The sequence below is a fragment of the Polypterus senegalus genome, chromosome 1 (assembly GCF_016835505.1).
Source record: "Polypterus senegalus isolate Bchr_013 chromosome 1, ASM1683550v1, whole genome shotgun sequence".
In the NCBI taxonomy this organism is placed as follows: Eukaryota; Metazoa; Chordata; class Cladistia; order Polypteriformes; family Polypteridae; genus Polypterus; species Polypterus senegalus.
In genome coordinates this window covers 100,579,140-100,606,965 of record NC_053154.1, presented here as the reverse complement: position 1 = coordinate 100,606,965, position 27,826 = coordinate 100,579,140, and the positions used below count along the sequence as shown (strand labels likewise).

General features: G+C 43.4%; 1 protein-coding gene across 5 annotated transcripts in view; it reads left to right on the top strand.

Annotated features, from left to right (window-relative positions):
* mybpc3 (myosin binding protein C3) overlaps positions 1 to 27,826 on the top strand; it is an 89,353-nt gene that overhangs the window by 50,454 nt on the left and 11,073 nt on the right. For 3 of the 5 annotated variants that reach the window (XM_039754169.1, XM_039754161.1, XM_039754158.1), the window contains 13 exons: positions 81 to 186; positions 678 to 844; positions 1,195 to 1,360; positions 1,589 to 1,695; positions 1,820 to 1,849; positions 4,070 to 4,209; positions 11,071 to 11,145; positions 12,089 to 12,248; positions 12,739 to 12,843; positions 15,827 to 16,015; positions 17,551 to 17,685; positions 19,047 to 19,214; positions 26,677 to 26,765. In XM_039754169.1, coding sequence (XP_039610103.1) covers positions 81 to 186; positions 678 to 844; positions 1,195 to 1,360; positions 1,589 to 1,695; positions 1,820 to 1,849; positions 4,070 to 4,209; positions 11,071 to 11,145; positions 12,089 to 12,248; positions 12,739 to 12,843; positions 15,827 to 16,015; positions 17,551 to 17,685; positions 19,047 to 19,214; positions 26,677 to 26,765 — 1,637 coding nt within the window. The remainder of the gene's footprint in view (positions 1 to 80; positions 187 to 677; positions 845 to 1,194; positions 1,361 to 1,588; positions 1,696 to 1,819; positions 1,850 to 4,069; positions 4,210 to 11,070; positions 11,146 to 12,088; positions 12,249 to 12,738; positions 12,844 to 15,826; positions 16,016 to 17,550; positions 17,686 to 19,046; positions 19,215 to 26,676; positions 26,766 to 27,826) is intronic. The other 2 variants (XM_039754175.1, XM_039754173.1) reach the window with 1 other exon arrangement.

The window sequence follows — 27,826 nt, the reverse complement described above, 5'->3', positions numbered from 1 at the left end:
TAGTGTGACTGCAATAATATAAGGGAAAACAGAATAAATCAGTATTTTTACACTGATTCAACCTAATTTGTTGTCCATAGAGCCGCCTGTCCTGATCATTCATGCCCTGGAGGACCAGATGGTGATGAAGGGGGAGAGAGTGGAGTTTGAATGTGAGGTCTCTGAGGAAGGTGCACAGGTCAAGTGGTAAGTTTCTAATTGACATGTAGCCACAATACCGTATGGTTAAGGATGTCGAAGTAGTAACATCATCATATGTATAGAGTACAGTGAAATAAGTACTTGCATGTTTGGCAGACAAGCAATTCACAGCCATATTCCAGTGCAATCATCAACAAGAATGTATGATGGCACAGGTAACCTTATGTGCTTGGTTCTTCAATCCCTCAGGTAAGGCTGAAGGACTAAATGTCAACTGGCAGATAACAGATGAGCATGGTAACCATGATGAAGGTCAAAGCAAAAAGCAGCCAAATGCACCAAGTCACTAATAATGTAATTACAGTTTCTGTAACCACAATTTTTGATCGCAAAAAATGATGTGGGGCACCACCTGAGCACCGTGTCACCATCATTTGTGCAGTTGTTCTGGCTACAAGCCTGACTCCACTGTAAATACATCTGCCTTAACTAATGTCTCACATTCTGCACATAAAATCTTTGTCCTTGTTTTCCAGGGAAAAGGATGGAGTTGAACTGACTCGTGAAGAAACCTTCAAGTATCGCTTCAAGAAAGATGGGAAAAAGCATTACCTGATCATTAATGATGTAACAAAAGAGGACTGTGGACACTACAGGGTGAAAACCAATGGGGGAGAGTCTGTAGCCGAGCTCTTGGTGCAAGGTGTGTTCCACTTTCATACCACTGGCTCCAACACTAGCTGTTGCAATCTTCTCCATAGCACAGCTGGCCGGTATGTTCTCCCAGGTTCGAGACATCTGGGACACATTGCTTTTATTACTCCAGTACCCTGCTGTTAATGCCTTCATACCTCCTACATTTCCTGTATATCCCAGTGGACCTTGTTTCTCTATCTCTCTCTCTCTCTGTCTCTGTGGTTTCTTTTTCTGGTTGTCTTTATTGTATTCTGGAATGTTCTCCTTGAGATTTTGCTATGCACCTAACACATTATGACAGTGTTTGCTCTGCGCCTACTTCCACTGTAACATCCAAAGCATTTGTTTATTTGACAGAAAAGCAACTGGAAGTTTACCAGAACATTGCTGACCTAACTGTGAAGGCCAAGGACCAGGCTGTGTTCAAATGTGAGGTGTCTGATGAGAATGTCAAAGGCGTGTGGTATAAGAACGGTGTGGAAGTGAAAGCCAGTGAAAGAATTCAAATCACTCACATAGGCCGGTGAGCAGACTTGAATTTTATAACTTAGTAAGATAGTAGGGGCCATGATTGTAATTATACTCCAATTCAAATACTACTATGGGCCCCAATGCTAATATGAAAACTGGTGTTTTTTGATCTTCCATACCATTCCTCCACTCTTCCCCAGACACCACAACCTAAGCAGTTAATCAGTGACACAAGTAACACACAGCAGACTGACTCCATATGAATTATTTATGTCCACAGAATTCACAAGCTCACCATCGATGACGTGAAACCAGAAGATGAAGGGGACTACACGTTTGTTCCGGAAGGCTATGCCTTTAATCTTTCGGCCAAACTGAATTTCCTTGGTAAGACTAAACTCTGCGCTTGTACACTTTAACTCGAGTTCTTGTGCTACCATAGAAGTCGCTGTTTTGCTTCCAACATTACTGAATTTAAGACATTTTTTGAATTGATTTACTCTCATTGCAGAGGTGAAGATTGATTATGTTCCTAGACAAGGTAAGATGAACTACATCTTTCTATTCATATGATCCCTATCTGCTTTCTATTAATATCAACGTAAGAGCACAATGATGGAGACTTAATATCTAAACTCCAGTGCCTGTAAGAAATTACTGAGTGTCAACCTTTGCTTCAAGCATATAGTGAAGTCATGGGATATATGACTTTATAACAGTATGATGATTGCAATGAAAGGGCTGGCTGCCACTGTCTCTAGTAACTATCACCATTACTGGGAAAGAGAGGAGGTTGGAAGCATGCAGTGATTACCCACTACATGATGAACCATCCAGTGAAAGGATTTTTACGGTGGCTGGAGTGCCAATCCTGCTACCAACCCCCAAATTTTCCCTTGCAGGTTGGAGGAGCTGCTTGTAGGACGGGTTAACGTCATACCCAGGACGGAGCAAATCCAGGTTAAGGGTCTTGCTCAAGGGCCCAACTGGACGATCAATGTTTATTTGTAGTGCATGGTGTGAATGATTTCAGGTTGCATAATCCTCAGTATCTATAGAGATAAATCGGGACTCAGCCTGTGTCACCCTTTACGCACAAAAAGTGACATTCATCTTCCATAAAGCCCTCACTGGGAACAATGGAAAGTCAGACACAATGGAAAAAAATCAGATAATGGCAGCAGTAAATCAGGCTTTTTTCCCATATATACTAGAAGTAGGAGGAGGTCAGCTTCTGTTGACAGTACCTGCTGACAGTAACTGGTACTCAACATGTAACCTTAGTACCTACTGAGAGTGATGGGAAATCACTGCTTGTTTCCACCAAAGACCGAGCCTAATAATGAGGTCAGCTTTTATCTCTGGCACCCGACATGGTAGCTCAGCATGCCCAGTATTACCAGGAGTGATTAGAGGAAATTGTCTGTAATGTACTTGTTAGAACCAATGAGGACTCATCCTTTATGGCAGTGTGTGATTACAGTGTAAGAAATCCATGTGTCCACAGTAATTCTATAAGGATTAAATGAAAGAGAGCCTGTATGAAAAAAAATCTGAAGGTAATGAAAAGTTACCACCTATCTTCTCTATATACTATATAATGGAAGAGTTGCCAGGTCATCTACTATCCCCAACATTTATCAGATGTGGCGAGAGATCAGCCTCTGTTTACAGTGGCTACTTGGAAGTAATGGGTATTGAGCTTTTAGTAGTATCTAATGATGATAGAAGTCCGTTTCTCTCCTGCTTACCCATTTAAGTAGGGTAAGTGAGCCTTTGTTCCCAAGACCTGCAGAATACAATGCAATATCTGTCTTTGACCCAAATACCATTAGAATTTGAATTAGTCCTAGGTGTGAAAATTGAAAGTAGACCTTATGAGAAGAAATTAGGAGTTGTGGTGGACTTTTCCCTATCAAACTCCAGGCAGTGTTCAGAGGCCATTAAGAAGGCAAACAGAATGTTAGGTTATTTAACGCGATTTGTGGAGTACAAGTCTAAGGAGGTTATGGTCAAGCTTTATACCATACTGGTTAGACCTCATGTGGAGTACTGTGTGCAGTTTGGGTCTCCAGACAATGGAAGGACATACCAGAGCTAGAAGAGGTCCAGAGAAGAGCGACTAGGCTGATTCCAGGGCTACAGGGGATGAATTATGAAGAAAGATTAAAAGAGCCGAGTCTTTTCAGTTTAAGCAAAAGAAGATTAAGAGGTGACATGATTCAAGTGTTTAAAATTATGAAGGGCATTAGTACAGTGGATCAAGACTGTTATTTAAAAATGAGTTCAATTGGAACATGAAGACACAGTTGGAAACTTGTTAAGGGTAAATATTGCAGAAACATTAGGAAACGTTTCTTCACACAGAGAAACAGAGACACATGGAATACGTTAACCAAGTAGTGTGGTGGAGAGCAAGACTTTCAAAACTCAGCTTGATGTTATTTTGGAGGCATTAAGTGGATAGGAGTGGCAAGTGTTGTTAGGCTGAATGGCCTGTTCTTGCCTACAACATTTTAATGTTCTAATGATAAATTCATTGAGCCTCAGCCCAAGTGCCAATGGACAGTAATGGGACATTTCTGGTAGTATAACAATGGAAGTCTGTTTCACGTGCCCAGTCCTACTCTTGTAGTAATTTCTGCATTATTTGTCGGGCTTGTTTGGCCTATAAAATCTAAAAGCATCTCATCAATTGGAACTCCTAGTAAAATCTGTTTGATCTTAACATTAGCATTTGTATCATTACTTTTGTCAATAGATCCTCCTAAAATCCACCTTGACTGTGTTGGCCACACTCCTGAGACTACTATTGTGGTAGTGGCTGGGAATAAGCTTCGCCTGGATGTTCCAATCACCGGAGACCCGGCTCCAACAGTTGTCTGGACCAAGGCAAACACGGTATTGATCACACCGCCCTCCTTGCTGCATGTTCTACCCTTTCTCTTTCACAAAGCAGAATTGTGCAAACTGAAACCCTCTGAGCATGCCCTGCCTCGAGTAGTGCTGACTGCCAAGGCTTGCATGTTCTCAGTAGACAATCTTACACAGTATTTGAATTCAAATAAGAAAGCAAGGGATATTTCACTTATACTTAGTCAATAACAACATGAAAGAATTTCTGACTTCAAGTCGTAAAAAAGGTAAGTGGACTAAGAACCTAGACTCCTAGTCATCTTTAAGGAGGAGTGCACTAATGAAAGTGAGTACTGAGAGGAGTGGCTTCCCACTGAACAATGTGTGTGTAATTGCACATATCTGTGAACAGATGTTACCTCCATGGAACACGTCAGCTTCTGTTTAGGTGATAGAGGTAAGTTGTAATGTCCCAGTCTGATTCTGCACCAGCTCTCCTTAAGTATCCATTTACTGTATAAAGGAAAGGAGTCTCCTCTCAGGCTGACACTCAAGCAACGGTCTCACAGTCAAAGCCATTTAGGTCTCAAGACAAACAATGACGATTAATCCGCATTGTTCCCCTCATCATTCATGAGCTTAGTGACAAAAGGTTGCTTCCCACCTTACATAACCCATGCCATCCCTTTTTGAGTCCCATAAAGTATGTAAAATTCCACTTTATTTGCACCCATATATCTTGGATGAAGTCAGTTTACTACAAAAAATGTATTCTTAAAGACATACAAATCTGAAAAGACAATGGGACAAAAATATCAGGGCCCTCATTTATAAAGCTTGTGCATACAAAAAGAGAGGCTCAAAATATGCGCACAGAACGTCCCACATAAGAATCAGCATTTATAAAAGAAAACTTGATGGGAGAGCATGTGTATATTTATGGCAACTCTCAGCCATGCATACTCAACATTTTGAAGAAACTAGAAAAAAGACGATGTCCGTGATTAAGTAGGGAAATGCAGGCAAGTCAGCTAAATGACGACACACAAACATAAGAACTCATATCACCGAGCTGTTATTATAATGTGCATTGACATGACAAATATATTACACGTCAAAAGTGATGAATATTATGAGCAGACTATCATTAAGTTCTCGATTAAGAGGGCCAATACTGCATTTTTGTTTTTTCATCTATTTATATCGGCTACCTGTTGTCACTTGTCAGGGAACTGGCCGACATGTCAGGAGTATCTCAGTGAAGCTTCATTCCATCATGTCTACTGTGCTGGAAGCCTTCAACCAACCATCGAGGCACTACATCCAGTTTTCGTATGGTGTGGGTGTACATACTGTACATAAAATCCAAAATGTTTTTGCCTACATAAAGAGGTAATTTACAGTGGTGTTCGGTTCTCCTAACATCCATCCATCCATCCATTGTCCACTGCTTATCCGAAGTCGGGTCGCGGGGGGAGCAGCCTAAACAGGGCAGCCCAGACCTCCCTCTCCCCAGCCACCTCCTCCAGCTCCTCTGAGGTGACCCAGAGGTGTTCCCAGGCCAGCCGGGAGATATAATCCCTCTAGCGTGTCCTGGATCTGCCCTGTGGCCTTCTCCCAGTGGGACATGCCCGGAACACCCCCCCAGGGAGGCGTCCAGGGGGCATCCTGATTAGATGCCCAAACCACCTCAACTGACTCCTCTCAATGCAGAGGAGCAGTGACTGTACTCCGAGTCTCTCCCGGACAACTCCTCACCCTATCTCTAAGGGAAAGTCCAGCCACCCTGCGAGGAAAACTCATTTCGGTCACTTGTATCCACTATCTTGCTCTTTTGGTCACTACCCAAAGCTTGTGGCCATAGGTGAGGGTAGGAACATTGATCGACTGATAAATCGACAGCCTCGCCTTTTGGCTCAGCTCTCTCTTCACCATGACGGACTGATCTATCTGTCAACCTCCCGCTCCATTCTTCCATCACTCGTGAACAAGACACTGAGAAACTTGAACTCCTACACTTGAGACTGTAATGTGTTCCCAAACCAGAGAGAGCATTCCACACTTTTCTGACCTGGGAACCATGGCCTCGGATTTAGAGGTGCTGACTCATCCCCACTGCTTCACACTCAGCTGTGAACTGCTCCAGTGAGAGCTGGAGGTCACTGTCCAATGAAGCCAACAGAACCACATCATCCGCAAATAGCAGAAATGAGATTCTGAGGTCACTGAACCAGACCCCCTCCACTCCTTGGCTGCTCTTAGAAATTCTGTCCATAAAACTTCTGAACAGAATTGGTGACAAAGGGCAGCCCTGGCGGAGTCCAACCTCAACAGGAAACAAGTTCAACTTATTACAGGGATTGATTGGCTCATAACAACGAGCCTTGTACCCCGTACTCTTGGAGCACACCCAACATGCTGTTTTGAGGGACACGGTCAAATGCCTTATCCAAATCCACAAAACACATGTGGATTGGTTGGGCAAACTCCCATGCCCCCTCCAGAATCCTGGCCAGAGTGTAGAGCTGGTCCAGTGTTCCATGGCCAGGACGGAGTCCGCATTGTTCCTCTTGAATCCGAGATTTGAACATCAACTGAACTCTCCTCTCTAGCACCCCTGAATAGACCTTACCAGGAAGGCTGAGGAGTGTGATCCCCCTATAGCTGGAGCACATCCATCCGGTCACCCTTCTTAAAAAGGGGGACCACCACCCCGGTTTGCCAATCCAGAGGCACTGCCCCCAATGTCCATGCAATATTGCAGAGACATGTCAACCAGGACAGCACCACAACATCCAGAGCCTTGAGGAACCCAGGGTGAACCTCGTCCACCCCAGGGGCCCCGCCACCTCTGAGCTTTTTAACTACCTCGGCCTCGGCCCCTGATTTGGACGGGCCCCCCCCGTGGTGTTTCCAGCTCTGCTTTCTCTAGGAAAAGACATGCTGGTGGGATTGAGAAGATCCTCGAAGTATTCCTTCCACCGGTCAATAACATCTGCAGCTGAAGTCAGCAGGGCCATTGGTGGAGCACTGCTTTCCCCTCCTGAGGCGCTTGACGGTTTGCCAGAACCTTCTCGGTGCCAACTGAAAGTCGTTTTCCATGATTTCCCCAAACTCCTCCCATGCCTGAGTTTTTGCCACTGCAACAGCCGATGCCGCCACACGCTTGGCCCCCCGGTACCCCTCAGCTGCCTTTGGAGTCCCACTGGTCAACCGGACCCGATAGGACTCTTTCTTCAACTTGACAGCCTCTCAAACATTAGGTCTCCCCACCGGGTTTGTGGATTGCTGCCAAGAGAGCCACAGACAAAATTGAGGCCACAGCTCCGTTCTGCTGCTTCGACAATGGAGTCTCGGAACATGGCTCATTCAGACTAAATGTCCTCTGCCTCCCTCAGAATGAGGTTGAAGTTCTGCCGGAGGTGGCAGTTAAAGATCTTTCTGACCGGCTCTTCTGCCATTATACGTTTGGGTCTGCCTGGTCTGTCCGGCAACTTCTCCCGCCATCTGATCCAACTTACCACCAGGTGCTGATCAGTTGACAGCTCAGCCCCTTTCTTCACCAAAATGTCCAAGACATAAGGTCGCAGATCCAATAACACGATTACAAAGTTGATCATCAAGCTGCTACCTCGGGCATCCTGCCGCCAAGTGCACTTATGGACACCCTTATGCTCGAACATGGTGTTCGTTATGGACAATCCATGACCGGTACAGAAGTCCAACAATTGAACAGCACTCGAGTTTAGATCGGGAAGGCCGTTCCTCCCACTCACACCTCACCAGGTTTCACTGTATTTGCCGATGTGAGCATTTAAGTCTCCCAGCAGGACAATAGAATCCCCAGGATCTGCGCCTCCCCGCACTTCTTCCAGGGACTCCAAGAAGGCTGGGTACTCTGAACTGCTGTTCAGCGCATAAGCACAAACAACAGTCAGAGTCCTTCCCCCAACTCGAAGGCGTATGGAAGCAACCCTCTCGTCCAATGGGGAGAACCCCAACATGCAGGCCTGGAGCCGGTGGGCCATAAGCAAGCCCACCCCTGCCCAATGCCTTTCACCCACAGCAACTCCAGAATGGAACGAAGTCCAGCCTCTCTCAAGAGGAATGGTTCCAGAGCCCAGACCATGCATAGAGGTGAGCTCGACTATATCTAGCCGGTACCTCTCAGCCTCTCGCACCATTTCAGGCTCCCTCCCCGCCAGAGAGGTAACATTCCATGTCCCAAGGGCCACTTTCGGCAACCGAGGGTCGAAGCGCCAGAGTTCCCGCCTTCAGCCACTACCCATATCACATTGCACCCGACCCCTATGGCCTCTCTTGCAGGTGGTGAGCCCACAAGAGAGCAGAACCACATTGCTCCTTCGGGCTGAGCCCGGCTGGGCCCCGTGGTCAAAGGTCCAGCCACCAGGCACTCGCCAGCAAGCCCCTCCCCCATGCCTGGCTCCAGGGTGGGGCCCCAGGTACCCTTTCCCGGGCAAGGGAAATGCCAATCTGATTTAAATCCATCTGAGGTCTCAGGATCGAGTTAGTCTGAATCTTCACCTCAGACCTGTTTGCCTTGGGAAGCCCTACCAGGAGCACGTAGCTCCCAACAACATAGCTCTGAGGATCACTAGACTGCGCAAGCCCTTCTACCACGGCAAGGCCTCGATCCATTATCCTAACATAATTGGTACAATTTATTGCACCCATAAGGGGACCTAGTGAGAATGTGGCTACTTTTGTTAACCGTGAGCAGTCACATACCATTAACACACAAGTCATGTGTGATGCTAAGAAGCGGCTGATAAATATTAATCAGTGGCCTAAGTCTATCCATGATTCACTTATTCTGAGGCAAAGTAGCTTTGACAGGCATGGCGGTGCTGTATGTGGTGGCTGGTAACTGGCTGAACTCTCAGTTTATAATGTGACCTTCATTATTCATCATAACAGCAACCACGTCATTATATATACCAAGTAATAGTGGCTGCCCACTCAGACACTGGCACCTGCTGCCTTTCCCCTGACTCCCAGAACACAGACGAGAAGTGCTATAATGCCTCACATGATGTTGTGGAGCACAGCTAGATATTCTTGAATGCAGGTGATGGGGTCTCGACGCATCAGCTGGGAGGCTACTCTACTAGCCAATGAAGTTCTGCAGCATTGTGATTGCATATGGATAAGGTTAATTAGCATGTTCCATATAAGGATGTTTCAGGGTGGCGTTCAAGGCACACTCACGTACGCATATTTACAATCAAAGTGGAGCATATGATATTATTTATCTGGACTTTCAGAAAGCATTTGATAAGGTCTGTGGTGGGCTGGCGCCCTGCCCGGGGTTTGTTTCCTGCCTTTCACCCTGTATTGGCTGGGATTGGCTCCAGTAGACCCCTGTGACCCTGTAGTTAGGACATAGCGGGTTGGATAATGGATGGATGGATGGATTTAATAAGGTGCCGCATGAGAGATTACAGGAATGGGCAGATTTGTGGCAGATGAAAGTTAATGTCAGTAAATGTAAAGTATTACAAATAGGAAGTAAAAATGTTACGTTTGAATACACAATGGAAAATCGAGAGTACACCTTATGAGAAGGATTTAGGAGTCATAGTGGACTCTAAGCTATCAACTTCCAGACATTCAGAAGCATTAAGAAGCCTAACAGAATGTTAGGTTATATAGCACGATGTGTGAAGTAAAAGTCCAAGGACGTTATGCTCAACCTTTATAATGCACTGGTGAGGCCTCATCTTGAGTACTGTGTGCAGTTTTGGTCTCCAGGCTACAAAAAGGACACAGCAGCACTAGAAAAGGTCCAGAGAAGAGCGACTAGGCTCATTCCTGGGCTACAGGGGTTTGAATTATGAGGAAAGATTAAAAGAGCTGAGCCTTTACAGTTTAAGCAAAAGAAGATTAAGAGGTGACATGATTGAAGTGTTTAAAATTATGAAGGGAATTAGTACAGTGGATCTCTAGACTGTTATTTTAAAATGAGTTCATCAAGAACACGGGGACACAGTTGGAAAATTGTTAAGGGTAAATTTCGTACAAATATTAAAAAGTCCAAGTAGTGTGGTAGACAGTAGGACTTTAGGGACTTTCAAAACTCGACTTGATGTTTTCTTGGAAGAAATAAGTGGATAGGACTGGCGAGGCTTTGTTGGGGTGAATGGCCTGTTCTCATCTAGAGTGTACTAGTGTTCTAAATATTTACAAGGTAACTGTAACTTTTAAAGGGCAAATTGCTTAAAAATGTGTGTGCGACAGGTTTTATAAGTCAGATGTTTTTTTTGGAGTACACATTTCCCTGTTTTTTTGGTGTGCACATATTTTCATCCTCGAATCCACCCCAAGTTTTATAAATGAGGCCCCAGGTCATTTCATTTGTTGTAATAAGATTGCTCAGTCAAAGCACATGTGGGAAGAACGGAGTACAATAAAATAATTTAAAAAGCTCCATCAGATCCAGTCACAATGTGTTTTTTTTTTTATATTCTGTACCAAGATTAGATCAGACATGCATGTCATTGCCACTTCAAGGAGGTGGCTCCTAATAGTCTACCAGATTTAGCCATGACGCTGTCATTGAACATAACGTCTTCAGATTATTATGAAGAGGAATATTGTCACGCCACATGGTAAATCACGTTTTTGACACTGTGCACATTCTTTGTCACCACGTACTCATACAAACACCATGCTTGCAGGTACAGAAGGGTGTGTAAGCTGAAAAAGAACAGGATTTGAGACCTGAGATCATGCGTCCCCTTGAAAAAGGAGAAACTACTTGGAATTCTAAGCCTAACACAGTCCACTCCAATAGTGGCACAGGCCAGCCTGTCCTGCCGCTTGACCAGTTCCTTTCTTTTATATGTTTCACTGCTGCTGCTTTATGGCTCTGCTTTACTTATGTAGGGTTTAACTAGAACGCTGAAGACTGATGATCCTGCAGACCTGGATATTGTTGCTGACTTGTTGAAAGACGGGCAAGTAAGTTCAGTCAACCAGAATGACACCTGCCTATTCACCAATAAACAGCATGCAGATAAAATATGAACATAAATGTAAATGTTTGTAGTACAGGCTAAAAGGAGGCCAACAGTGGGGGGGTGTTGAAGGCTGCAAAAGGGGTGGGGGGGAGGGTGGACTGGTCGAGTGAAGTCTGCACAGTGAAGTGGACCCAAAGACAGGAAACTAGACGGTCTTCTTCCTGAACTCCAGTGTACCTGGAACCAGGGATTATGGTAAGTAGTGGGTGGACTGGTCAGCTATCAAACTCTGCAGGACGTAGTGTACCCTATGGAATGCGCCTGCTGAGCTTCATGTGTGCAGTAGACTAATGTGTTCATATTTGTGTGTTTGGAATGAATGGACACCAGGTGTATCAGTCTGCAGGAGACTGGAGAACTGGCTTAATTCCTAGTCTAGCTGTCTGCTTCTTGTGTATTTTCAAGTTATGTAATAATGCAGTGATGCTGCAGCCTTAAAGAGCTTCTAGCACCACGGCAACTGTTCACTAAATTTTATATAAGCATTGACGATATATTTGAAAGTTCTGAACAAAGATGGAATCCATTTCTGAATCTCCACTCCCATCTCTGCTTGGATGCCAGCTCCCTTATAGGTAAGGTTACAGTGGTATGACATGGTGTCCAGGAACCATTGTTGAGGGGAATGAACATCCTGACTTTAGCATGGCAGATGAAGATTCTTGCAATTTTGATCTTCCCCTAAAAAGGGTGACTGGTAAGCGCCGTACTTTTCCCATTTCTACAGCTTTACACTGATTTAGCAGATCAATGGAGAGGCTGTGGCTGAAATATAATTCTGACAATTCTGAGTTCTCCAATGAATGAATGCCTTTGTATTCTAACAGAAAGTCACTCTCTCTACTTACTCGTACCCTGCCATGATTCTACTCTCCTTTGTCCAGGTGATCTCCAACAAGGATGGCCGGGTCCATGTGGAGACATTCAAAGACCACTGTGTCTTCACCATTGAAGGAGCAGAGCGGCAGGATGAAGGGCTCTACACTGTGGTGGTGAAGAATCCTGCAGGCGAGGATAAAGCAGACATCAATGTTAAAGTTGTGGGTATGTTCCCCATAGGAAACTCTGACTGTTTCAGTCAGGGATTGAGTGGAACTGAATGTCCAAGAGATGTTGAGGCTGCTCTTGGTATGATGCTAAGAAAGTTCATGCAGAAGGTGATGTGATTGGGTATTGGGGTACCCACCCAAGGCCTGCAACAGCTGAACCTGCTGTGTAAGAGGGTCAGAAAATACAGAAAGGAAAGTGAAGGAAAAGTCTGAGCTTCACCCTGTCCGTGACGGCCCCAGACACTTACTGTATATGCTACACTCAAATCAGTTCAAGTTCTAAGCTAGAACTGTAATCCACATGGAGCATCATGTCAAAGGTTGTTTAGCAGTGACATATTTTCTGCTTTTTGGCACATCATGACAGACAAAAACTACTGACGCCTACAATCATGTGTCTAATTCTTCTGTGGTGACATTGAGAGGTCCACAGGTGCTACACCACCTTGCGTGTTTTAACACCTTCTTATCTTCTTTGAATGCAGATGTCCCTGATCCTCCAGAGGCTCCCAGAATCCTCAGTCTGGGAGAGGACTGGTGCAACATTGAGTGGGACCCACCAGCCTTCAATGGTGGCCAGCCAGTCCTAGGTAAGAGTTAGAGCCAGAAAGCTTACAAGGAGTATGTCAAAACCAGTTGCTTAACTGGGCAATCAGCTTGTAGAAAGGTATCTTTTGCCATATGTTGCAAAATAGACCACCTAGTGAGAAGATCCCCAAAAACTGGGGAGTTGCTGTGGGTAACACTGTTCACTCACAGCTCCAGAGCCATAGGTTCTGGTCCTATCCACGTGTTAACCAGGGGCCTCATGTATAACGCTGTGCGTAGAATTCACACTATAACATGACGTAAGCACAAAAGCCGAAATGTGCTTAAGCACAGAAAAATCCAGATGCAGGAATCTGTGCGTACTCCAACTTCCGCGTTCTTCTGCTCCATAAATCCCAGACAGCGTGAAAAGTAACGCTCGTGCACGCGTGTGCTGTTCTTCCCCAACTCCTCCCAGAATTATGCCTCTTTGAATATGCAAATCAATATAAATCGCCCTTAAGCTCAGCCTTCTGTGAAAAGACAATGGGAAAAAGCATGGGGGAAAATATAAGAATTTCAGTGAATACCAAGTGGAGGCAAAGGAAAAACATACTATTTGTTGATTTAAACCGTGGTATAATCAGCAAAAGGAAGTTGATCGAGTGACATAGCGTGTTGGAAAAACTTGAAAGCTCAAGTTCACAAAGTCGCACAGTGCCGGAAATAAAAAAGAAATTGTCAGATATCAAAGTCACTGTGAAAAGGCGAGTCGTAGCCCACCATCTGAGTGTCATATGAAAGCTTATTACAGTACAGAGAAAAAAAAAGGCACACAGTGGGAAAAAGCACGAAATGTCAACTTCAGTCTCGAAATTTCCACTTTAATCACGTATTTTATTTTGTCATTAAAGTAGAACATAAACTTCATCTTAAAATCGTTTAATTAACCAGTTTCTCAAATCACATCGTAATTAAAGTAGCACATTAAATGCTTTGTTTAGTATGTGATCTTCTATGTGCCTAAGTGTGTGAATCACTACTTGCTTCTTAAACAGGCTCTCTTCCTCCAACTGGACACAGAATCAATTACATTCGTGATATTACAGCTCTCTGAATAACTAAAATACTGAGATGTATACGTGATGTCATTTTCATGATGACAGGAGTTAAAGCACGTTATTAAACATGGGTTTCACGGCGCAGTGATTGTGCGTGACCTTTGATGAAATTATTTATTGCAGCAGTACTCAAGGGCGGTTCTAGGCTTGTGGCAGCCCTGGGCAGAGAAAGAATCGGTGGCCCCTTCGCCCACCAATGTCAATATGGTAACTTATGCACGGTGGATGGCCACGTTCGTTGCGGACACTGCATAGCCGCCTCGTTAAACACAAGTGTTTAACTTTTGTCGAAATTTGCCGCTGCGTTTTTAGCTGTGTTGTTATTTTCTCTTTCTGTTTTATATTCATATATATTGGCGTGGCCGCCCCTGCAGTCCTTGCTTTTCTTTCTCCAAGTAACCAATCGCCACACAATCAGCTCTGTAATAGAATTTAAGCCATCTGTAAGCTTAGAGTGCCGATTCTTCAAAACGTTTAAGGAACATTGAAATATCTTTGTAGTACATGTTTAATTATTCTGTCCTTCACGCCAGTCCCAGTGAAGAATATAGATTATTTAAATGAAGTTAAAGTTTTATCTGTATAATATAATAAACATATTTTGCTGCATTTCAACTTAAAAATAACATCATCATCATATGTAAATTCGCGCTTTATAAAGTGGCTCAGGTTGTGTAATATTATAACTGTAGTGCAAGTTTACAATGAGGTAATTGTACTTATAAGTAAAGATAGTTAAACAAGGAGCAATTGATTGAGTGCGTTTAAAGTTCTTGGGATGAAACTGTTTCTGAACTGCGAGGTCTGTACAAGAAAGGCTTTGAAACGTTTTGCCGTGGCAGAGACAGCGTGTGCTTAATGCCGTATACCGATAATTCTCTTTCTGATCAGCTGCTGCTGTGATTCACACTCAGATACAGTGATATAAATACTCCGAGTGGTGCAGTGAGAGTAATACGGAAAAAGATGATTCGCTATGGCAACTCCTAACGGGAGCAGCTGAAAGAAGAAGAAGAAGAAGAAGAAAAAGAAGTGAGAGTAACACCACTAAAGCAGTTATGTATTTGGAATACTATGGCTATTCCCTGGACCATTATATTGTTACAAGTTAATTACAATCAGATGCATTACACTAATAAACAATATGCGGTTAGTTGCAGTGTATTTATAAAGCCGCGTCAGGAAAATAAAGAGTAATGACACAGGAACAGTAGCACTGCTTTGACACTGGGTGCTGCCAGTCTGCAAAGCCGAGTGGAGAACTTGTGTACGACAAGGCATGAGGTACCGTGGATAAGTGCGTGGCTTTACGCCAAGTGTAGGTTTTATACATCGCGATTTGAACGTGGAAACGTTCTTATGCAACATTTCTGTGCGTACGCACCGTTTATACATGAGGCCCCAGGTGTTTGTGGATGTTCTCCAGGAATTTCTTTTTCTACCATCACAAGTATATACTAGTTATATTAAGTGCCAACTCTGATGTACTGTAAGAGTGAGGACAACCAATTAAGCCACCATGCACTTCTTTGCTCTGTGTGAGGAGAGCTGAAGTATCCAGAGAAAACATCACACCAACATGTTAAGAATGTGCAGAGGATACAAGATTTAAACCCAGAGCTCGGGATCTGTGGGTCAGCAGCACTAACTACTGCACCACCTCTCACCAATTTATGTCAATTATTCAATATGTTTCTATTTAGAACCTTTAAGACAGTTTCTTTTTTTGGAAATTTTTGGCCAAATTCATGACATTAATTTTTTGGAAAATTTAGTAAGTTATTGGAAAAAGTACAGCCCTGCTTTCTTTTTTCTTTTCTTTTTTTTTTTAATTGTATTATCTGTTTTTCGTACACATGAATGATTCTTGGTAGCAATCAAGCAATCAATCAGGTATCTCTTGATGTTTCTTGATGCTTTATAGGCTACGTACTTGAAAGAAAGAAGAAAAAGGGTTACCGGTGGATGCGGCTCAACTTTGACCTTCACAAGGAGCTGACCTATGAAGCAAAAAGAATGATTGAGGGCGTGGCTTATGAAATGCGGATATATGCCGTCAATGCCATCGGCATGTCACACCCAAGTCCAGCATCTCAGCCCTTCATACCAATTGGTAGGTGAAGGTAGAAGGGATAATGGGTGGGTGCAGATATGGTGGAGTGCTGATATGTGACGTATATAGGAATAGAGAAAAAAGCCAGGGGTACTGTGAGCACAGATAGTGTGGAGGGAGGACGCACGCTAGACTCTGTATGCTGCCAGCTCATCACATTTGAAGTGCCACACGACACTCGTCAACATTCATCTTCATCCTTCCTCTATTTTGGAGGTGAAAACAAGGATCTGTCAGAGACGCTGAGTTATTTATAGCTTGGATCGGACCCACACCCCAATGTACTGCAGTGTTTGAAGCAGCTCGTCTCTCCTTCAGGGACAGCTGGTTAGACAAGTATCTTTTCCAACCCCCCCACCCCCTCTATAAATAATCCCATATTTACCAGTTATGTGTCCCTGACGAGAGAAGAAAAGGGAACAGGACTCTTATCACTGCAGTACCACACTTCAGACCAGCTGCCAAGGGAAACAGTCGATAAAGAGTGTTCATCAAGAATGACAAAACCAAAACTTCCAAAAGCTTCAGAAAAGAAGCCAGCTCAGCAAACAGAGTCTGCACCTGCTGCCCCAAGTGAAGCTCCAAAGGACAAAAAGCTGGAGAATGCTGGACCAGGGCCGTCTGCACAGGAGGAGGCTCCCCATACTGGATCAGTGCCCTCAGCACAAGCAGAGACCCCCCACAGTGGATCAGGGTCTTCAACATCAGAGGAAATTACTCCTACTAAACCTGAGATGGCACAAAGTAGGCTTTAACAGCACTCATCACTCTATTTATTGCAATGATTCCCATCTACAGCTTTGAGCAAGCCTGCTGACTGGGGATAGGAAACCTTCCATACAATCAGCTTTAAAATTAGCCGTATGGTAGTGTCTCCCACAGCAGGGGCTCAAGCTCTGCCCAGAATGGCAAGCACGCTGCGGGTATTCCTGTGTCATACTGTAGCATGGCATGTAAGCTTATCTGTAGGATCTTTTCTGGGAGGTTTCTTCTGTCCTCAAATTTATTCCCCACTTTTGGGGTGCCTTTGGTGTGGATTTTGTGTATGCTGTACAATCTTAAATTATGTTTTTTTTTTTTTTTTGTAAATTTGCCCAGTCTGAAGGTTGCTCTTTAACAGACAGGTATTCTGTCCCAGGTGGGCATCTGCCAAGATAGAAATCAGCTTTGTAGTAGGAAAGTCAGGCTTTCTTTTGGATAAGTCTGCCGCACTGTTTCCCGGGTTGTCATCTCATGGGTGGATTGTCACAACCTTAGCGTATTACCTTGTCGTTCAGGGAGTTTGCATGAAGACTGTTTCATTTGATATAAGAGCTTATTTCAGAGAACCACAGTACACTGACCATCAGCTTCAAATCACGCATGGCACCTCCACATGTAGTGCTGTCATGGCAGGAGGGACGGTTACAATTTGAGGTTTACTTATTTGTACAGGAGGACCCCCACCTTAGCATGCGACTTGGACACAGAGTGAAATGTCTGTTCCTGCCATCCAGGTCTCATGCTGGCTCTTCATCTGCTCTCTCACCCACTAGCACCACCCGGCGAGCCCATGAACCTGACTGTGGATGATATAACGGACACCACTATCAATCTTAAATGGAGACCCCCAGAGCACATTGGAGCAGCTGGCCTAGATGGTTACATCGTTGAGTACTGCAAGGAGGGCTGTGAGTATGGTACCTGCTTGCCTTGTTCTGAATTATAAAGGGGGGTTGAAGTGGAGAATGGGGGTGTGAAGCTCAAGGTCTAAGAGGATCAGCAAGGAACTTGAGACCATGCCTGCTTACACGCAGGTTCACAAATTTCTGAGCAAAGGCTGGACCTTTTTTTCACTTTGTTGAAACAAAAAAATGAAGCAAAAGGAAAAGTCTGAATGGGTTAACAGTTTGCTTGGTCAGTCTGGATTCATATATAAGTGGCAGTGTTGGTATTGAGAGGCAGTGGCAGATTTAGGTAAGGTTTTACATGGGTAGCCCACCCAAGGCAGCATCTTTTTGGGGACTTTATTAAGAACAGTGATTACAGCCTAAACCGGTCAATCCATTAGGGGTGCCATTTCTAACAGTTATGGGTCACTCACTTATGATGTACACAGAGTAGTGTCAATAATGTTACTGAAGGTGGCAGGCACTACACACAATGAGGGAAGGGATCCATCACCCCCCCACTCCCCGGTTGTCGTAGTCTAGTAAAACAGTTTGTGTGCCATATATGTAAGGCAATGGGCATGTGCTCAGTAAATTCCACAATATGTACACAGAGGTGGGCCATTTATGTAACTTACGAGGCACGCACTCTGGACACCCCAAGTCTAATATTGACTGCCTGTTATGGACACTGAGGGGCAATCCCCCCATCCCTACAGCCCCACCTAGGGCCCCAAATGAGCCTCAGCTGGCACTGCGGAGAAGAACATAATACAAACAAAGATAGGTGAGGCTGGGCACATACCCCGAGTTTAACTGTCTCCCACAACACCACAGACTGTGGCACGGGCATGATTGCCAAATCTTTGTCGATTTTTATTCTGCTTAGTAATTTTTTTTCTTAGTCTTTGAATTTTCTTCTGTTTCACTTTCATTTTGTTGTTATATTTTCTTGTCAGACTTGTAGTTTATTTTATCATTTTAAATTTTACTACTCTGCAATATGAACTTGCTTTTATTGGGCACCTCCATTTTTTTTTGTGTGTCTGTAAGACATGACTGGTTGTTGTCAGGGGTCTCATCATATCACCACAAATGCAATATAAAAGCCTGTGTTAGCCGTCAGTCTTTGTCTAAAATTGTAGATTTAAAACCAAAACACTTTTTGAGTGCTTTACCTTTCGAAATCTGGCTATTCACACCTTTGCTTTGTTTCTTTGACTACAATTCCCGTGTTACATATTAGGCTTTGCTGCGATTCTTTGTCTTACTGGTATAACCCTCGCCAGTCTTCTGGTCCTTTGTCCTTTTGCCTACTCTGCTTGCCAAATTTTCCATCTTTTGATAGAATGCCAGGGTAACTCTTCTTCTTGTTTATTTAGCCAATGAGTGGGTGCTCGCCTTCAAGGACCCCGTTGATAAAAACTCTGTTACTGTCCGAGACCTCCCGACTGGAGAGAAGCTGCAGTTCCGTGTCTGTGCTGTCAACATAGCTGGGCCCAGTGCACCAGTCACTCTCAACCAGGCGGTCACTGTACGTGAAATTGCTCGTAAGTATGCAAACCCCTGGATGATTGCTTTTTTTTTTGCTAACCAAGATCTGAAGGCAACCTGGATTTGAGAAGTGGGTTGTAGAGGGGACTTCTTAGGGATTTCCAGTGTTCCCCTTTAAGAAAATCTTATCCATCCACTGACTGTCATGAGGGTGCCATGTTTTTCAGTAAAAGAAAGTATACCTGACCCAAAGCTGCTCAAAGAGTCAAACACACAAGTTTTCCATATAGATGCTGTATCAAGAGACAATCCCAGTAGAGGGTGCACTTCACCTGACCTGGTTCTCTTCTTGCTTCACTTCAGTGGACACTTGGGTCATGCAGATCCAGATGAGCACAGTTTAGGCACATGAAACATCTGGAGTTATGTGTGCACTTGCTCCTTTAAATGAAGGACTGCCAGGACATGGAAGAAGTGAAAACTGGGGTTGCCGAAGCAGCTGCATGGAGTCACTTCAACTCCATAGTCTTGAATGCGTTTCAAAATAAAGCGTCTTAATTGACTCTCTGCGGGGATTACAAAGGGGATCTGAGGTAGATGGGAGGCAATAACCTCAGGCTATGAGTGTTCATTTCAAACTAATAAGGATTTATGTTTGGGGCTGCACATTGGTTTATGTATTGCCTCACAGCTATAGACGCTTGGGTTCGATTTCTTTGCTTGGTCTCTGTGGAGTTTGCTTATTCTGCTCATGTGGCATGAGTTTTCTCCTGAGTTCTTCCCAAATCCCAAAGAATTGTGTGTTAGGTTTATTGATGTCTCAAATGAGTGAGTGTGGGTATGCAGTTGAGTAAGATTTGTGTTCCACTCATATTGCATACCGTCCAAGTTTGGTTCATGGATGGCAGTGCATATTGCTGGAGTACGGTCAGAATCCCAGAGACTCTAAAAAGAAAAAGAAGCATGAGAAAACAGATTGGTCTTTGTTTTTAGCTCTAGACTTCCTTCTTCAGATGTGCATGTAGACATCTTTCCACTCACATATAATCAGTGTTGGCTTCTTGGCTTTTTGTGTCCTTCTTTGTGTGATGATGCCACATAAATTTAACTTTTTCCTGCGATATTGTAACTTTCTTTCTTGGTTGCTGGTTTCCCAGGAAATGTTCCTCTTTAGATGCTTATTTACATAGGACTGAACTTAGAAGTCTGAATGTCTGGGCTTGCGAGTGTCCTGATAAAAACCAAGATCAAGGCTTTCAATGGCCCAGCCATCAGCAGTGTGTCTGTCTTCAGAGAGAATGTCGACCTTGTAGAGAAGTTTATTTACCTCAGCAGCGACATTCATGTCTCTGGTAACTCTTCCTATGAAGTTAGTAGACAAATAGAGAGAGTATGGGGGGTCATGAGGTTACTGTAAAGGGTTGTGTGGCACTCCCAACATCTTTGCAAAAGGATGAAGGTCCAAGTCTTTAGAGTCCTGGTGCTTCCTGTCTTGCTATATGGTTGTGAGGCATCGACACTATCCAGTGACCTGAGACGAAGACTGGATTCCTTCAATTCTGGGTCTCTTCGGAGAATCCTTGGGTCCCGCTGGTTTGACACTGTATGGAATGAGCTGTTGTTCATGGAGTCCTGAATGAGGCACATTACCAGCATTGTGAGGAAGCATCAGTTATAGCACTACTGCCTTGTGGCACGATTCCCCCGAGGTTGACTGTTGAGGACCCAAGCAGCTGGACCAGGCCAAGGAGACATCCATATAACCCCTGGCTGCAACAGAAAGAGGGTCACTTCTGGAGGTTGGGACAGGACTGCATGTCAACCTGGGGGGTTGCCAACCAGGATCCTGAGTTTTTTCATCATGTGGTGGGAGCGGCAACACGCTGTACCAGTGCATGCTTCCCAGCCTGACCTGACCTGAACTTTACACCTAGGAGCTGTACTTGTTGATTTTCTGAACCTGCTTTTTCCATGATAGGTCCATGGTGAACCTAATGTCATGGGGTCAGACATGACTCTCAAATGAGAACACATGTCTGGGGACAACCCAGTTTGTAGTGAATTGCAGCGAAATCCACCGCTGCAAAGTCTATGCCAACTTGGCATCTTTGTAAAACTCCTGCCCCCAATTCCTCCAGTCCGTGCACTTTAAATCACTTTAAAGTTTCAGAAACTGAGCAAAAGAAAATGAACACAAGACTTAACACTGAAAGAAAATAAAAAACTACAATTGTTCTTATCAACTCAGGAGCTCAGTAGCTCAAGGTAAGAGAAGCTTAATGATTAATCTGCACATTGTAATGAGCGCTGTGACAAACACACATAGAGCACTGGGGCTACTTGAGAAGTGCCTCTCTGCTATGATATCTTCTGTCATTTGAACTATTGCACCACTATATGGCACAACAATAGCAACTAGAGTGTAGATAAGCCTTGTGGTCTATGGATGCATAAGGTGTTAAAACACTGCGGCTGTTCTGGCATGTTTGCATTTCCAATTAGACAGTAGTATTAAGTTACTTCAGTTATTCATTTAGACGAGCAGTCAGAAGGTGGATGTCTGAAAATCTGCATCTCCTGTGACTTTTCATTATCAGCTCTCTTAACGGTAGTGCTGTTGACGAAATGTGATGCACTGTTTACTTCAAATGCATATTTTGCAGTGTATATTTTCATGAATATGGCTGCCAATATTTTCAAGCTTACATTGACTCCTGCAGCTGTGTTTGTGGTTCTACTGGTGTTGTTAGGAAGATTTACTCATTCGAGTGTTTTGTGTACTCCAATGTAACGGCCAATTCTTTCAGTGTCTCACATTGACTCTGACACTTTTGTCGTAACTGAACAGCAAAGAGCACACACAGAACCTGCAACAACATATCGTTCACTTTTACTACTTGTCCATTGATGCTTTCGAATGCCAGTGTAATAATCTTATGTTACAGAAAGGTTTTTCCCTTGCAGAGTTATGCTTATTTTTAAGACGTGTAATGTGCCCTCTGCACACATGACACATATTTACTGTATATGTTTCATAGGGATTTTTAGGAGACTTTTATTAGACAGTTCATTAGAATTTTACATCAGATTAACAAGAATACAGCCTCTACTTTGAGCACCACCTTCATGAGGCATTGGATTGGTTCAGAAATGTGCCGTCTAATTGTCCCCATCCGGTTTTAAGCAAATCCACTCCTGGTTGTCTACAGACTTACATACTTTATTATGTGTCTGGCTCAGTGAGACAATGCTGAACAAGACCTTCTCTCAAAAGCTCTGGATGCAACCCTGGCTCTAACTGACACTAGTCCATTGCAGGGTACGTGATCACACACCAGCGCAATACAAAGCCACCAGTCCCTCTAACCTGCACAACTTTGGGACATGCAAGGAAAAATCAATTATAGTATGAAAAATCCACATAGATACACGAAGAGTAAGTTAATGCCACACACTTGAACCCATGTCTCTGGGGCTGTGAGGTAACAGCACCTATTTCAAGACCCTTATGCAGTGGTGTAGCTCAAATTTGATAGATAAGATAGATAGATAGATAGATAGATAGATAGATAGATAGATAGATAGATAGATAGATAGATAGATAGATAGATAGATAGATAGATACTTTATTAATCCCAAGGGGAAATTCACATAATCCAGCAGCAGTATACTGATACAAAAAAAAAAAAACAATATTAAATTAAATAGTAATAAAAATGAAATAAATAAATAAATAAAAATAAAAAAGCAGACAAAAACTTTGAGTAATGTTCGCATTTACTCCCCCGGGTGGAATTGAAGAGTCGCATAGTGTGGGGGAGAAACGATCTCCTCAGTCTGTCACTGAAGCTACTCCTCTGCCTGGAGATGATCCTGTTCAGTGGATGCAGTGGATTCTTCATGATTGACAGGAGTTTGCTTAATGCCCGTCGCTCTGCCACAGATGTTAAACTGTCCAACTTTAATCCTACAATAGAGCCTGCCTTCTTAACAAGTTTGTCCAGGCGTGAGGCGTCTTTCATCTTTATGCTGCCACCCCAGCACACCACCGCGTAGAAGAGGGCACTCGCCACAACCGTCTGGTAGAACATCTGCAGCATCTTACTGCAGATGTTGAAGGATGCCAACCTTCTCAGAAAGTATAGTCGGCTCTGACCTTACATAGAGCATCAGTATTGGCGGTGCAGTCCAATTTGTCATCCAGCTGCCTCTCGGGGCGGGATGGTGCTTCAATTTGCCACCCTCCAACATATCTGAATATGTTAACATCTTTTAAATAGAAAATTAAGATACATTTTGCATAGATGTATTCATATATAGAGAAACAGAGACCCGGGTTCACTTCCCAGGTCCTACCTGCGTGGAGTTTGCATGTTCTCCCCGTGTCTATGTGGGTTTCCTCCGGTCGCTCCGGTTTCCTCCCACAGACTAAAGACATGCAGGTTAGGTTGATTGGCGATTCTAAAATGTCCCTAGAGTGTGCTTGGTGTGTGGGTGTGTTTGTGTGTGTCCTGCGATAGGTTGGCACCCTGCCAGGATTGGCTCCAGCAGACCCCCGTGACCCTGTGTTCGGATTCAGTGGGTTGGATAATGGATGGATAGAGAAACAGGAATCATTTTTCATATATAATTATTTCTAAGCATCAATTTGTCAAGAATATAGCACTGACAAGCCTTGTTCTAATTGTTAGTTGAATATAATTACGTTGTGAAAACCAGAACCAGTGTAGTGTACAAGTGATAGGTGGAGATGTTTTCTGCATAGAGCAAGAACGCATTCGGATTGATCACGAAACAAAATTATAAATTGTAAATTAGTTGTTCATCTTCCTAGAAATTATTATCGGTGTAACGTTTACTGTATGTTTATTTTTGTTATTGCGTCATAAATTTCAACTGCTATGACTGATGTCATCACAGAAGAACAGTCTGAAAAATATTTAACTTCTTTCATTCATGAGTGATATTTTTCTGAACCGTGCTGCTTACACACGAATTGTACTGAGCCTTTTGGCCAATAATGCTGCCCGGGGCGGACCGCCCCCTCCGCCCATCCCTAGCTACGCCACTGCTCTTATGCCACCTAAGCTGCACAGTACAGGCCCAAAGCTGTCATGTTCTTCGGCCGGTTTGTTCATAAGGATTTGGTACGCTGACACTCCAAGAAACTCCATCCATCTGGAAGTTCTTTTTACATTTGATGACCTGCTCTTTTTGGCAAGTCTAGCATTGTGGCTCCTACAGAAATGTAATGGGAATGTTCTGGAAGCTAAGTTTAGGTTTTAGCTTTCTACAAGAAGTGAGCAAGAGCAGTGTGTGGGAACAATGCCAGCCACAGAGTGTTTAGGAGCTGTGCAAGTTGATATTCAGATAATTAGAAAAAATGTGGTTATGTGCTGAGAAGAATGCTGCACAGCCAAGGGAGCATGACAGATATTTTTATTCAGGGCAGGTGGCATTCGCTCATGCCAGGACTCTGCAGAGCATCTTTTATAAAAGGGTTATCTGGAGGAGTACAATGGGCAAACCTGCACCTTTCCCCGTTTTAGCTAGGGGCCCACAATGCACAGACATAAAGAGCTGGCACCCTGAGCTTTTCTGACACTCTCTAAGGACTGTGAGATGTGTGTGAAAGATCTACATCAGGGGTACTCAACTCCAGTCCTGGAGATCCACAGTGAGTGCAGGTTTTTATTCCAACCAGTTTGTAATTAGAATCCAGACCTAGCAGATAATGAAACTTTAATTATATGGCTTGTAGGTGATTTTCTTCTTCCAAAAAATCACACTGCAGATTTTTCATTTTTTGAGAACATTATCCATATGTTTGGTGGTCCAGAACAGATTTGTACCTTTTGGTGCTCCCCTTCTCCCTCACATTGCATTAACACTGACTAATACTTCATGATGCATCCCCACAGGTTTAAATGAAAGCACACTAGCTGGAGAACTTCTGGTTTCTTTGTCTTATTGTATCTCATTATTAACTGATAGCAACAGGGAACGATTTCAACCAGAATGCAGTTGTTTAAAACTAAAACAGGAAATTACGGGTCCTGAATTGTAACAAACAAGTTAACTACAACTAAGTCCAAAAAACATATTGCTTTAGTAGTAAACAAATGGGTTCTAAATAAAAAATTGGTTAATGGAAAAACCTGCAGCCATCGTGGACCTCCAGGGCCGGAGTTGTGAACCCCGATTTAGATTGCAGACAAGGCCTTAAGAGCAGCAAAGTCCAAGGTACACCTGACAAGGAGAGACAAAAAGCAAAACCAAAGTGAATGACAGTGAGGGCCAGCCAATCTGCTTGTTCACCACAGTGCCCCCCATGGAATGACCATTACTGTTTATGTATAGCTGAGATGCCAAGCTGGGTTTTGAAAATGGAAGCAGTAGAGAACCTGAGCGGTGCTAAGGGATGACAAAGTAGATAAGTCTTGTCTAGGATGGCACAAATTAATAGCTATAAAGTAAGACAGATACATACCTAAATTTGGAATTAATAAGAAATTAAAAAAAAAACTCCACAGTGGATTAATAAAGAATTTAATAAGACGCTGCAAAGGAAAAATACTGTTTTATAAGGTATATAAGACTAATGACTGCAAAGTGAATCGTAGGGTGTATAAGAACATGAGAGCAACCATTAAGAAGGATATCATCAGGGTGGCTAAAAGACATTTGGAGAGGAATATAGTAGATAAGGAAAAAGACGACCCTAAGAGATTCTTTCAGTATTTTAGAAGTGAAAGAACAGTCAAGTTGGAGGTGAAGTGTATCAGTAATAGTAAAGGGGAATTAAAGATCTTGTTCTTCTTCTTCTTTCAGCTACTCCCGTTAGTGGTTCCCACAGCGGATCATCTTTTTCAATAAACCTTCTCTTAGGTCTTCCTCTTTTCCTAGTCCAAGGTGGTTACACTCAAGCTTTATAATGCACTGGTGAGGCCTCATCTTGAGTACTGTGTGCAGTTTTGGTCTCCAGGCTACAAAAAGGACATAGCAGCACTAGAAAAGGACCAGAGAAAAGCGACTAGGCTGATTCCAGGGTTACACGGGGGTTGAGTTATAAGGAAAGATAAAAAGAGCTGAGCCTTTACAGTTTAAGCAAAAGAAGATTAAGAGGTGACATGATTAAAGTGTTTAAAATTATGAAGGGAATTAGTACAGTGGATTGAGACTGTTATTTTAAAATGAGCTCATCAAGAACACAGGGACATAGTTGGAAACTTGTTAAGGGTAAATTTCGCACAAACATTAGGAAGTTTTTCTTTACACAAAGAACGATAGACACTTGGAATAAGCTACCAAGTAGTGTGGTAGACAGTAAGACGTTAGGGACTTTCAAAACTCGACGATGTTTTCTTGGAGGAAACAAGTGGATAGGACTAGTGAGCTTTGTTGGGCTGAATGGCCTGTTCTCGTCTAGATTGTTCTAATGTTCTAATGCTCTAATCTTCTAGTAGTTTGGCATTGTATTCTTCTATTTACAAAGTGTTCGCCTTATGTTTCTGACAGAACGCCCTAAGATTTGGATGCCACGCTCCCTCCGGCAAACCCTGATCAAGAAAGTCGGTGAAACGATAAACCTTGTCATCCCTTTTCAGGTGAGTTGGGTCAGTGGCTTACAGCTTTGGAGATGGCGAAGAGCCCAAGCAGATCTACAGTAAGCAATAATTCAACTGTACTTGAGGAGGCTGGCATGGTACAGGCCTGGAAAAGAAATCCATACAGCACATGTCTTCAAGCCAGCACTCATGGGAGCGGCGTGTACTCTAATGAAGGAAAATGAATGCAACAGAAGTGACACCATGGTTTGTACCCATTTCAGAGCTGAAACAAAAGGCACATCTACCACCTTATCCTAAAGCGTTTACAGCTTTGATTAACCCGTGAAGCCAGACTCCACACATTGCTGTGGAGGTTTTATATTTTGCTGGGTACCGAAATTTAATAGCATGGGATTTTGTTGACAGAATCCACCTTATTTATGGTTTCGTGCTTTCTGCAGGCTATAAATACAGGGGGCCGCAAAGGCCTGAAATCAGATCCTTCGGCCATTGGAGCTGTGAGATCTGATTCCCCTGCCATCCTCTCCCCATGACATCTAAAGAAACTGCACAAGGAGGTGCTGATTTCCTGCAATGCATAACAGTCATCAAAAATGACAGATTTACTGCAAAAGCAGTCATTCAAGAGCACATCTTCAGAATATGCTTCCTCCAACATGGGAGATAAAACACAATAAATAATAATTAATAGCTAGGATGCAATGCACTTAACACTTTGTGACATGAATTTCAATCCAGCAGGACATTGTAAACATATACAGTACTGTGCATAAATGAATGGTGGGGCAAGTGAAGGAACAAAAAGTAAAGGTAATGCAGGTAATGCAGTGGATTAGTTTCTCCACTTCATAGTCGTCCGTGAGGTGCTCCCTTCATGCCTGTGTTATTTTATTCTTCTCTGGTTTTTCCGTCCTGGTCTCAAAAATTTGTCTTAGGTTAGCTGGTGTTTGTGTGAGTGCAGCGCTCTGATGGACTAGGCCCTGCCAGGTTAGACTCCCCTGTGAGGCTCTGGCTATCAGCAAACCAAAAATGTAATCAAATGGATTTAGTAAGCAAAGGATCAATAAATCTTATTGAGATTAACAAGGTAGACTTTC